The 12,889-nt window shown below is 48.2% G+C and overlaps 2 protein-coding genes across 2 annotated transcripts; both read right to left on the bottom strand.

The window, feature by feature from the left end:
• Positions 1 to 1,765: 1,765 nt before the first annotated feature.
• LOC133905396 (U-box domain-containing protein 35-like) lies at positions 1,766 to 5,041 on the bottom strand. The gene is made up of 5 exons (XM_062347155.1): positions 4,537 to 5,041; positions 4,324 to 4,418; positions 4,071 to 4,192; positions 3,479 to 3,986; positions 1,766 to 3,365 (listed from the first exon to the last, which is right to left on the bottom strand). Exons 1-5 carry the CDS (start codon positions 4,736 to 4,738, stop codon positions 2,019 to 2,021), a joined length of 2,274 nt encoding a protein of 757 aa, XP_062203139.1. The 5' UTR covers positions 4,739 to 5,041; the 3' UTR covers positions 1,766 to 2,018.
• A 100-nt stretch (positions 5,042 to 5,141) lies between these two features.
• Positions 5,142 to 11,178, bottom strand: LOC133905402 (lycopene epsilon cyclase, chloroplastic-like). Its single transcript, XM_062347166.1, has 10 exons — positions 10,692 to 11,178; positions 7,500 to 7,671; positions 7,282 to 7,417; positions 6,981 to 7,194; positions 6,685 to 6,828; positions 6,492 to 6,599; positions 6,315 to 6,411; positions 6,113 to 6,241; positions 5,750 to 5,882; positions 5,142 to 5,631 (listed from the first exon to the last, which is right to left on the bottom strand). The coding sequence occupies exons 1-10, from the start codon at positions 10,998 to 11,000 to the stop codon at positions 5,466 to 5,468; spliced, it is 1,608 nt and encodes a 535-aa protein (XP_062203150.1). The 5' UTR covers positions 11,001 to 11,178; the 3' UTR covers positions 5,142 to 5,465.
• Between the last annotated feature and the right edge of the window lie 1,711 nt (positions 11,179 to 12,889).

Here is a 12,889-nt window from a genome sequence, read left to right as displayed (position 1 = left end):
CTTCACGGTATTCGTCCAGTTGCCATGCATGGCTCCAATGTTTCCCAAAGTGCCAGATACTCGATGATCACTTAAGCACCTTTCATGTCCTGGATCCAACGCCGGTTATACAGTGCCTGCTGCACCGTACGTGACTTGACGATATTCATTAGGATTGCTTGATGCAGTGCCGGCGCGAGGTTCATGATCGATTGGCCATCGATCCAGCTATCCGACCAGAACAAAATGTCTCGAGAAAGAGAGGGCTATAGAAGTATCTCGTAATTTTACCCTCGCAGATTTCTTGTACTTGATGACTGTCTTAATACTAGGTTCTTGCTACTAGAACATGAGTTTTTTTTTCCTCTACTTATAAATGGTTTGTAACTTCAGACACTCACATGGAAAGCATCTACTTTGATCCCAATAATAGGTATTGACCTAAAAGCACACTAGTTTTGTTGCTTGAATATAATATGCGATGTTTGCTTATTGAGAGCTATTTAAGTGACTGAACTTCTCCAGTACAGTAAACGGAGCACAACACCTTTGGTTGGTTTTTAGCCATCCAATTAGGAACTGAATTGTTCAGGTTGATTTACTGAACCACACTACCACATAACATCATATATGTAGCACTCTATCGATGCCGATTCGATATTAATCGGCACTGAAGACGTATCAGTGCTGCTTCTTAAACTCCCGTACGCGAAAAACAGCTGAGGAGATAAGAATCGGCACTGATAGTATTAGTGTCGGTTCCAGTCACGAACCGATACTGATAGTGATTGTATCAATGCCAGTTCCAGTCATGAATCGGCACTGAGGTTCGAGCCACAAACCGGTACGGATAATCAGTATCAGTGCTGGTTCTAGTTACGAACCGGCACTGATAATTGTTCTGTCGTAGCTCTTCTTAAAAAATTCATAATTTTTTCACATGAAGTTAGATGGAGAAAAACTTTATATAAAAATTATAGCTCTTGATGAGATCTACAACTTTGTAGTTGAAAACTTTTTAATTTGAGGTCATTTAAATACCCAAATAATTATAATAAAATTGCAGCAGTTGTTTATGACAGCTCATATTAAAAAATTTATAATTTATAAATTTTTCACACAAAGTCGAATGGGGAAAAACTTTATATGAAAATTGTAGTTCTCAACGAGATCTACAACTTTATAGTTGATCACTTTTTTATTTGAGAGTATTTAGATATCCAAATAGCTATTTAAATGTTCGGTAAGAAGATGTCAAAATGATCTATTTTGCTTCTATACTCACGAACAGACAATAGTCGAGATGGTTAGAGAGGTTATGCGTACGCACGGGCTGTGAGGTCTTGAGTTTGAGTCTTTGTTGCCGTATGCAAGCGAATATCACGTGACTTTACGAATATTAGGCGTGATCCGATGAGCAGCCTTTGGTCATGAAAAATAATTGAAACCTTTTTCGGTCCAAAAAATGTTAAATTGAGACCGACTATCAATTCTACTATCGGTACCGGTTGAAACTATCAACCAGTACTAATAGTGATTTTTAGTGCCGGTTACATACCTGGCACTGTAACTATCAATACCGAGTAATCACTGATAACGATTTTAAACCGACACTGATTAGGTGCTTTGGTGTAGTACCAGCAAATTATTGTGCTAAAATGCAACTGTGCAATAATTTACTGTTTGAATTGGGATTCTACTGTGATTTCTTGCTTCTTTATTATGTTGCAGGCAGGGCGTAAGCTTGCAAACTTGTCCGCAAGTAGTGTGCATACACGAGGCCAAGATCTAAGATAGGCCAAGCCAAAATATGCTCAAGGATTGATGGAAAGCCCTCAAAATTAAGAGAGGCAGCAGCACTGCAAGACATGTTAATATTTCTCATACACAACAGTACATACACCAAGTTTTATGGATTTAACCCTCCAAGAAAAGAACGTTAATTGCATGGACTTCTCTCCGTATATATATATGAGGTCGCTCTCTAACTGACAGAGTGACAGGGCCACGGCGTCCGGACCACCGTGCGCGCGCCGCCACTAGCTCTCCGCCGTCCTCCACGAGCTGCCGCCCACCGTCGGTGAGCTCACGCTGGCCTTCTCCTGCCCCTGCGCGCCGCCTTCCCTACTGCCGCTGCTCCCGGTGCGCACGCTCGCCTCGTAGGCGTGTCCGAGGTTCCTGAGGCGGTTGAGCTCCGGCAGTATGACGGTGGCGAGGTCCGGCCGGTCCTTCCGCCGCATCTCGGTGCACTTGAGCGCGAGCTTGGCGTATACGAGCGCCTCCTCGACGGGCCAGTCCTTGACAGTGATGTCGAGCATCTGCGCGAAGGTGCCGGCGTCGATGGCCTTCTCGACGTGGTGCGTGAGCCCCATGGGCGGCCGCGCGGTGACCACCTGCAGTAGCAGCACACCGAGGGAGTAGATGTCCGACTTGACGCCCAGCTTTCCCGTCTGCTGGTACTCTGGGTCGATGTAGCAGAAGGTGCCCGCCGTCGCCGTCAGCCGGTACTGCGTCACGCTGTCCACCACCGACGGCGGCACCAGGCGCGCCAGCCCGACGTCGCTGATCTTGCTCACATAGTTGCGGTCCAGAAGGATGTTGGCCGGCTTCAGGTCCCGGTGCACCAGCGGCTCCGGCTTCGTCTGGTGAAGAAACAGCAGCGCAGTCGCGATCTCCGCCGCGATCCGGAACCGCTGGCTCCACGGGATGGGCGGCGTGCCTCCGCGCCGGAACAACCGGTCCTCGAGGCTGCCGTTGTCCATGTACTCGTACACCAGGCAGCCGTACTCCGGGCATGCGCCCAGAAGCAGGACCATGTTGGGGTGGCGGATGCAGCTGAGCACCTCCACCTCCTGCTGGAACTGCTTCCTCCCCTGGTGCGCGTCGGGGCGGAGCACCTTGATGGCGACGGGGGTGTGGTCCAGGGAGGCGCGGTACACGGGGCCGTAGCCGCCCTCGCCGATTTTGAGCTCGTCAGAGAAGCGCTCCGTGGCCATCTCGATCTCGTCGATGTGGTACTTGCGGTACCGGAAGTCGTGGCTGGAGATGGCGTCCAGGGCGCGCACCTTCTCGTCGGCCTCCCGGCGCGCGCGCACCTCGGCGTTGCGGCGCCGCTGCGCCTCCAGGTCGGCCAGCCGCTGCGCCGCCTCGGCAGCCTCCATGGCCGCGCGGCACTTGGCCTTCTCCATCTCGGCCAGCGCGAGCGCCGCCTCCTCCGCGTGCCGAGCGTCCTCCAGCCGCCGCGCCTCCTCCAGCTTCATCAGCTGCATCTCCTTAGCGCGCTGCTTCGCGTTGATGGCCTCCTTGCACGCCGCGTTGTACATGTCCATCGTCTGCTTCAGCTCCAGCCGCAGACGCCGCATCTCCACCTCCACCTCCCGTTGCGCCTGCACCCCCATGTACATACGCGCGTTGATCGTGAGCAGTGGTGGCAAATTTAACGGCAGGAAATCAAATCAACAATGCATGTGCATGCGAGTAGCCGTGTATTAGTACTCACTCCAGTGGCCGGCGACATGGGCTCCCGGCCGGGACTGGCGGCGAGGGTGATGGACAGGTCGAGGTTCTCGCCGAAGTCTATGGAGGAGAAGCGCGTGCTCTGGCCGAAGTCGAGGTCACCGCCGAGGGAGTCGGGCCTCATCGAGCGGGTGCACCCGTCGGAATAGTCGCCCATCTTGCCCAACAAGACGGGCTTGCTGGACGAGGAAGGGAGCGATCGCTCGCGGAACGGCGGCCGGGTTGTGAGCTCCGGCACAGTGCGGCTGTCGATGGAGCGCCGGGCGTCGGGCGTTGCCGGCGGCAGCTGCCCCCTGGAGCCCCGCCTCGTGTACGATCCCCCTCCCCGGAGGGAGTCAGTGTCCTGAGGGAAGTCGGCGCCGGTGATGGCCGGCACGCCGCACTTGGCGAGCCTGACGTTGACGGACTTGCCCTTGGCGACGACGTAAATGTTGCAGTAGTCCGGCGCGCACTTCATCAGGGTCGACGGCACGTCCGCGTTCTTGAATTTCCTGATCCGATCCAGAGAGGCACCGTCAGTTTCATTTGGCTCGCCGTGAATTCAAGGGAAAAAGACGGTGCAAAAATTGGAGTACTTGGTGAATGCATTTCTGCTGGATGCGCCGAGAGCAATGCCCTGGATCTTGTTTGCCGTGATGTAACCTAGAATGGCCTTGGACACGTCTGCCTCTTCCAATACTATCTCTGATACTTCCACCTGGCAACATGATGCCGTCAGCCACAAGATCCGCATGGTATTCCATTCTTGCCATTGATCAATCCTAATATCAGTCTAATATCGGCACGGTTTAGCAATTTGTAAGTATGGATGTTTCGCATTGCCATTACCCCATTCCGGTTGCAGAATCCTCTATAGGGGACAAAGATCTCCTTCATTTCAGCCTCTAGCGCGCCCTGCGTCGTCTCTGCCACGGCGAATCCATCTGCGCATTTTACACAAAACAGAGCAACGAACCCACTTCAATTCGTGCGTGCTTTTTCTATACGAAACAACAGCATCTTGCAGATGCATGCAAGGGGCAACGGCTACGATGAACGTACGGTTAGTGGGGTAGTGGGCGGCGACGTGGAGAAGGACGACGTGGGAGGCGCCGGAGAGGAGGTGGTCCACGACCCACTTCACGGCCAGCTGGCTGTTCCGGTCCCGGTCGATGGCCACGACGATGGTGGAGCCCGGCTGGTGCAGCAACGCCGGCGGCGACGCGGCCCGGTACTCCTCCGGGCTCAGTGGGCCTCCTTGCATTGCACCACGGTCTGGTAATGGTGAGCCGCCGCCACGCTGACCGATATGGACGCCGGCAAGCGACCGGTCAGTGGGTCATGCAATGGATGTAGGGATGGGGGGCGAAGGAGAGGAAGGCAGAGAGGTGGAGAGAGACGGGTTGTTCCCCTCTCCTCCTGCCCTTCCTCCTCTCTCCCTTGCCTCCAAACTTTCTCTCCTACCGGCCTCCTCCTTCCTCTACATCTTGAAGCTAAATGCCACACAAAAGGACTGAAAGGAGCACGGACAGCCTCATACTATTCTTGCACATTCTTTTTCTTATCTGTTTTTTTGTTTCTCCTTCGCATTTGGAGAAACTGTTGGAAAAAAAAAATAACATTTTGACTTGGCATTGAGCAACCTAAAATAAGGGTGTCATTGGGCATGTAGAAAACCTTGAAACGGTATAAACAGGGAAGGAAACAGAAACAACAGACAGAAAACCTAAAAATGGCCAATACAGGAACCATGACCATCAGTTGATTTCCCTAATTGTTCTTCCAGCACGCACCATGTGCTTCCCTTCTGAAAATTCGATCTCATCACCATAGCAAACATTAAAAACTTGAAGTGTATTATAGGATGCTAGGTAAGCAAGAGATCCGGCCTCAAAGGAAAAGAAAAAAGTAACCCCCAGATCCCCTCTAAGTTATGTACAACTACAAAACTGTACAGTTTCTAGCGTTCTTTGCAGACTGGTGAAATGGTTTTACAAGGTCAGGTAGGTCTTGATCATTGTTGAGCCGGTCGGGTCAGAGAGGAGATGTTTGACGAGGTTCATTCGCAACTGATTTGGCGCTATTGTAAACATGTAGAATGAAAATAGTATGAGATCCACCGATGAAAGAGTTGATCCCAAGAATCCTTGCCACATCCTGTTGAAGAAAGTAATGGTTATCAAAACTTTCTAGAAATGGTAATCTTCAGTACACTGAATTTATCTGAAACAGGCTGAAATCAGGGGCCTTGGGGTGCAGCCAGGAGTGTAATTACCATCTCGGCACCCGGAAAAAGGTTTCGAAGAATGTTTGTATTCCTTCGTTATCCAGTTGGATTATCAGTGCCAATCCAAAAAGGAAGAATGCGCGTTGACGTTTCCTTTCTAGAGGCCATAGAGTTCCCCATGCTGAAACATCATATTACAATTAGTAGCAGAAAGTTTTGCTCACTTGTCTGAAAGACTGAAGCTTTACATACTAAAACCGTTCTTGTGAAAAAAAAACCCGGCCGTTAATACGGCTTTGTACTTATACTTTTTCTAATCTTAATATAATGACACGCAGCTCTCCTGCGTGTTCGAGAAAAAAAACCGTGCTTATGAAGCAATGATAGAGTAATTACCAGAAGAATGCTTACCGAGCATTGATGGACTGTAATTTTGAGAACTTCCTGGCAAATATTGTGTAGAAACTCGGTTCCTTAAGATATCAGATATTACAGAAGCATATCTCGGAGCTTCAGATAAAGATCTGACCACTGAGTATCCTATGAATTTTCTAAAACTTGTCAACGTATGAAAAGAAGGAATGCTATGTGAAAGTTGAGGATTTATCTGTACCGGTTGCAGGATGCACCATACTTGCTGCAGCACCAAATGCAAGATTTTTCTGATCTGTGTTCGGTAAGGACCCTCCAACAGGAATATAGGACCATTCCTGAAACCAAGCTTCAGTATTTCAGTTAGTTTTCAGTATAAAAAGTGGTATGAAACCTTTACTTCTTCCCAACTTCTTACCTCCTCGTAAACTTTTAGGATACGAACTCCCATTGCATCCAACCGATACATCAACCTCTTCTTAAGTAGATCAAAGGGCAACGCATCTTTAGAAGCTAAGCATGTTTCCTGTGATAAAAGTACTTAGTTGGAAACTTTAAAGAATGGGAAGTGCTGGTTGCAGAATCAGAGGTAACAAAAATTTCATACAGACCTCGAAGAAAACTCGTGTGGATGACATGGGCATAGCATACAGGAAAGTGGGATTTTCTTGTTCAGAGTGTGAGAATTTCTCTTTGAAACAATCTCTGTAGTCCATAAAAACCATTAAGCTGGGATCATATGGATTGTTTTCCACCTGAAAATATTAAATCATTTTGAAAGAACAACTAGTACCCAAATGGTATGTTGAAAATTTCATCTAGGTGTGAGCAAACTGGTCTTATGTAAATTATGTAATGAATGAGGTACAATGAATTGAAAGGAACAGCTTCTTCAATCTTTGTGTACCTCAACTTCTACTCCATATGCAGTCTGCACACAAACACGTGGACCCCCAACCTCGTACTCTAGAAGCCTACCAGATGCTGCCCCGGAAGCAACAATGGCAAGCTTGCAAAGTATCTCTCGGCCCCTTTCACAACAGACTACTCTATGGCCATCTGGAGATTCTATGATCTTGTCCACCTTCGAGTTGAGATATGTAACTCCAGCTTCATAGCATCTGCCAATGATTTCTAGTCAATCATATTATCCCATGTAGTTTGGTAATTGATACTTCTGAATCCCAAGATTGACACATGAAAATTACCTTCTCAGCAACTCCTCATGTAGCAAGTCACGGTGCACCCTGCCATAAGAACGGCCAATCAGTATCGGCTTGTTTCTGTCTAGGTAGACGATAGTATCCTTCCAGACATGCTCAATACAGCTCTCTAGGCCGAGATCTGGACAGGAAAAGAGAACGCATATCATTATGTTATTGTTCTTTTTTTAAAAAAAGTATCATGTTAAATTCTGTTGGTATACCTTTGAATTCATCCTCCCACACACCGTAGTTGTTCGTGAATGGAAGGTCTGGGCCAATGAGGCCAACGGAGAGCCCTTTCTTAGCTGATTCTGCAGCGAGAGATAAGCCAGCAGGACCACAGCCAATGATAACCAAATCAAGTATTGAATTTTCACCAGATATGGGCAATAGCTGCAAACAAAAAAAATAAGAGCCGTATTTATTTACCGGAGGTAAACAACGGTACAAAACATTCTTTAAACCAACACCATGTACATTTGAACATTAATTACTTCATCTACCAAGAGAGTAGCTCGTTTAGAGGTTTTCAGTAAAACAAGAACTGAGACATCGTTAGAGTGGTGTATAGTTTACGACAGAGATGGCCAAATAGGCCAGTCGTACCGGGCCAGTACTGGGCGGTGGGGCCGAGCGGCGGGGCGGGGGCGGCATGACCGGGCGGCCGGGGCGGGGCGGGGTGGTAAGGCGGCGCAGGGGCGGGCGGCGAGGCGAGGCGGGGCCGGCGGGGGCGGGCGGCACGACGAGGCAACGTGGGGGCGGGCGGCCGGGGCGGGGCGAAGTAAGGAAGGGGTGCCAGGTCGGAGGCGGGCGGCGCGGGGAGGCGGCGCGAGGGCGGACGACCGGGGTAGGGCGGGCAGCCGGTGCGGGGCGAGGTGGGTCGTGCCCGTGCCGGCCCGTCTAAACCGGACCGTGCCGTGCCGACCCACCGTGCCAAGGTGTCAGCCCAGGCATGGCCTGACCCGTCTACCCTCGTGCCTGGGCCGTGCCTACAGTGCCGTGCCTCGAGTCGGCCTAATAGGCACGGCCCAGTTGACCATCTTTATTTTACGGCACAGAAGTTTCAGTTGAAATTCTGGACGAACCTAGGAGGATGGTAGCAAAGTCTAGAAAACCTCTGGATCAGTTCACATAAAATGGTGTGATTTTTGAGGAGTGCCTGTGCCTAGACTACTCCACTTGACTACTTGAATTAAAGCAAGTCGACTTTATGACATTAGACCGAAAATACTGCATATGTACAAACTACAAACTACAAACCAGTGAATTCAACATCACCATACTATGTGCAATCAGGCATAGCCAACATCACCATTATGATTTGTATAATAATTAATTTTTTATGTTTCAATTCAATAAAATCCTGTTTTTTTTTCACCCTAAGCCACCAAAACCTCAAAACCGGTCCTCGGCATAGTGATTCCAAAAGAGGAATTAGTGAGCATGAAAAAGAATTGGTTGTCATGTGCAACCACTCTAGTACGTGTGACTGTGACTTCTTAGAATAGTCCAAAGTTATATGTGAATAGTCTTTGTCCCCACGAATCACAACAGCTTGCGTCTTGTGACAGAAGGGCCAATTTGACACTGTTCCAGATTTGATTTGTCAAAATCAGCAGCGACGTACCAGTAGTCCAGTACACTATGATGTGCACATACAAATGAAATACAGCATTAGTGAAATTCTTGACGCACACTCATTTTCAACGTGAAATGCAGTTAATAATTTTAAAAGCACAAATCTTTTTGACGGGATTTTTTTCTTTTTGATGGAAAAAATAAAGCACATTTCCTAATGAGCATCATTCTTAAAGAAATGGAGATGACTTTTGCCACTCACCAAAGCATGTGAAGTACGGCACGAAGGGCGACGATTGTGGTCGCGGTACTCGTTCTATATTTTGCTACAGATAAGAAAATTTCCCTAACTAGGCTATGGTTTGTCCCTTGAAAAAGGTAAGGTCATGTTTGGATCTTACTTTTTTTTTTTAAAACCTATCTTGAAACCACAGTTTTTTTCAATTATAGATTTGAAATACCACAGTTTATGAATACTACAGTTTTTGCAGTTTTGAGAAAAGTCATGACTGTTTGGTACTTACTGTATTTTGCTTTGTAAAAATAATTTTGCATCTAGCTAGCCATTTATTACTATAAAAATTATTTTTCAAGACACCTAAAGTGTCTTTCCACAGGCGGCACAAATGCCAAACCGCCTAAGCAGGCCCCTATGATTTCAAGTCGTTTGTGGGCGGCTGTCGTAAATGGGATAATTACCACAAACAATTCCTCATATGAACTATTTGTGCAAAGTTCATTTCCAAAAATTAATTACCAGAGACAATCTGCTTAAGTGGTTGACAATCTGCTTAAAAAACCACTTGTGAAAACATATTACCGCAAGCGATTTTTAAGTGAATTATTTTAGGTAATAGATTTTTACAGACGGTTTTTTTTTTTTTTGCACATGTGGAAATCGATCAGAGATGAGTGGCTAAACACCAATGCAAATAAGTTAACATCCACCTCTAAAAATATTTTTTAGTAGTCATTATTAATTAAGATCCAAGCTTGCAAGTTCATGCGTGCATGAGATGCACTAACATATATTAGCTAATGTGGCGATGCGAGACTTAGTTGTAGTTTTTAGGCCAGATTTTTAACTTGGATTTGATTGGAGATTTCAAAACGAGATCAACAGGTGTACACACCGTACAAAAAGAAAATGAAATGATGTGGTACCGTGTGTAGAACGATGCATGCATGCACGATGTATCCATACCAGGGGAAAGATCGCATGCGTGAAAACGTACGAGACATGATACGACAGGTACGCGAAGGAGTGATCAGTTGAGCTCGATTTTAGAAAACAGAGGTGCTGAGTGGAGTTTTTTAAACTCCAAAAATACCATAGTATTTAGCATATTATGGTTTACAAAATAATAGTTTTAATTGTATCCAAACAACTCAAAGTTATCAATACTATGGCATTTTTTAAAAACCATGGTATCCCCTTCAAACTCTAAAAATACTTTGCATTCAAGCAGAGCCTAAACGTTCGCTTTAATTATTGGGGAAGTTAATGAACTAAAAAATGCTACAAAATGGGAAAAAGAAAAGTAGGGGCACATCTATCTGGAAACCGTCAAAGCGAGCGGATAATTCGCAGTACTGTCCCCAACATGGTAGAAGCATCAAGGTTTTTTTTTTTTTTTTTTTGTTTTGTTTTTTTTTTTTTTTTTTGCGAATAGAAGCATCAAGGTTCATGGTAGCAGCACGACAATTTTCCGTCCACTAAATCCCGAATACTACTACAACACGAAGAGACTGAATCCGTAAACATGATCATTAATTAGAACGTGCGCATAATTAGTGAGACGCGACGGAATTAAACAGTAATAACGAGTAATTACCTTGGAGGCGATCTTGGACTGGCTCTCCATGGGCTTGGTGGCCTGCATTTGCACGTAGAGCAGCTCGCCGCCGCCGCCCTTGCGGTAGTCCTCTTCGTCCGCGAACTCCACCCCGACCGCGACCCCTCCCGCCTTCTCGTCGTGCTTCTCCGTCGCCACGCACCTCGCCGTCCCGCCGCCGAGACGACGCCCCGCCCGACGCAACCTCTCCGCCTCCGCTCTCAGCCCGGTTCCGCCGCCGCCGACAACCCCGCGCGGTAGACCGCGGCAGCCGAGCGGCGCGGAGATCATCGCGCCGGAGAGCCCCATTATTGCGCCCGCGGGCTCCCGCCTCCTAGCTTGGCGCGACCCGCGCCCGGTGGTATGGTCGGAGCGAGGGGAGGGGAGGGGAGGGGAGGGGAAGAGCGTACCAGAGAAGCCAGAGGAGGGCAGCACGACGAGGAGGTGGCTGCTGCTGCTAGCGACGTGGAACAGCGGAGGGAGCGGTTTCGAGGAGGGGGTATCCCGGATATGGTACGTGGCGGATTGCGATTGGCGCTGGGCCCCCGCGGCGAGGATATGGTTCGCTTTTCGGGAGGGCGCCGGGGGCGTGACTCGCCTCCCCCGCCGTGCCGGTCCCGCGTGTCAGTGACGTCCAAGTTATGGGCTGGGCTGGGCTGGAGACAAGTCTAGACGGGGGCTTAGATTTCTCAAGAAAAAAAGACCGGATTCGTTTGGGCCAGATCGGCCATGATCGTAGCCCATGTTTGGCAACCGTTTTGACCAACTTATTCGGGCTTTTGTTGGGCTTTCGTTTGGTAGCATCTAAGTACTCTTCAGCCTCGAAAAAACTGTTTACTCTTCTAGAAATAACCCTGCGCAATTAATATGCTTTAGAAAAGTTTGTTCTCTTATATAAAATATGAAAATAACCCGTGTGAGATACTAAAGAAATTTTCATTAAAAGATTTTTTTTCCATCTAGTATATTATTAGTATTATCAAATAAGAAATTAAGATGAAATTATCGAGATATATTGTGCAAAAATCGAGCAAGTTCACCAATTCTCAACCGAGCTGAACGGTGCTCTGTCTTGACTAATTTTTTGAACTAAAACTGTAGAGCAACCTCTGCCACGATTTTTGTTAAATAAAAGACCGTATAAATCTCGAAAACACTGAAACCACCAACCTCTGCCATGATTTCTATGGTTTTTTTTGGTGGTTTGAAATTGAATTACTCTCAATTTCAAATCTATTCTTAAATTTTATTGAGCTCTAATCCAATCTAATTTTGAATCCTTTGTTGTAAATCATCTTAGAAAGTCTGGAGATCTAAGTTCAGATATTCCAAATAAAGTTGATTTTAATCCAAAGTCAAATTCAAATTCAAATTCAAATTCAAATACCTCAAATTGAATTTAAACTTAATTCTTATTCTATTTCTTTCTTTTTCCTCTTCTCGGGCCGATTTCCCCTACCTTTTCTCTTTCTCGGCCCAACAGCCGGCCTTTTTCTTTTCCCTATCATCCTCCCGCACAGCCCAGCCAAATGGCCCACCCAGCGCCGTCCCCTCTCTCCCGCGTGCTACACCCAACCCGCAGCCACACCAAGCGGCCCAGCTCGCTCACCCGCGTCCCGCGCGCTGCTCAGCCGTTCGCGTACCACGCGTCGCCAATACAGCGCCCGTGCCTCTCTCCTTTCTCCTCTCCCTAGCACGCGCGCACGTCGCCGGCCGTCGTTTCCCCTCTCCGGGAGATATCCCACACGCCCCGACCAGCCTCTGCTTCTTCGCTCTCTCTCTTCTCTCTCACGCGCACCCTCTCTCCTCCCATGCCCTGCACATGCGACTTCCACACCCACGCCCATGCTTGGCCGACGTAGGCAGCCCATACCCTGGAAAATAAGGTGGGCGCCGGTCGCCACCTCGCCGTCGACGTCCTGTGATGCCAGCAAGCCGTGCCATCTCTCTCTCCATTCCTCTTCCTTCTATAAATAGAGCCCAGCCTCTATCGCTCTCTCTTTCTGCATCTCGCCTCACCACGCGCTCTCGCCATCACCATCGCCGCCGCCATTGCTCGCTACCGCAGCTCGTCGTCTTCGATCCACCGACCACGTGCTGCCGAGGAGCTTCAGGACCTTCCCAGTGTCCTCGTTCCACTGTCCAATCACCGGAAACCCAACGGGAGCCCGCCCGAGCCAGTAGCCGAGCAGTGCCGC

This window comes from Phragmites australis, chromosome 2, assembly GCF_958298935.1.
Source record: "Phragmites australis chromosome 2, lpPhrAust1.1, whole genome shotgun sequence".
Classification (NCBI taxonomy): domain Eukaryota; kingdom Viridiplantae; phylum Streptophyta; class Magnoliopsida; order Poales; family Poaceae; genus Phragmites; species Phragmites australis.
Note: the sequence above shows the minus strand (reverse complement) of the source record. Positions and strands in the feature narration are given on the sequence as shown.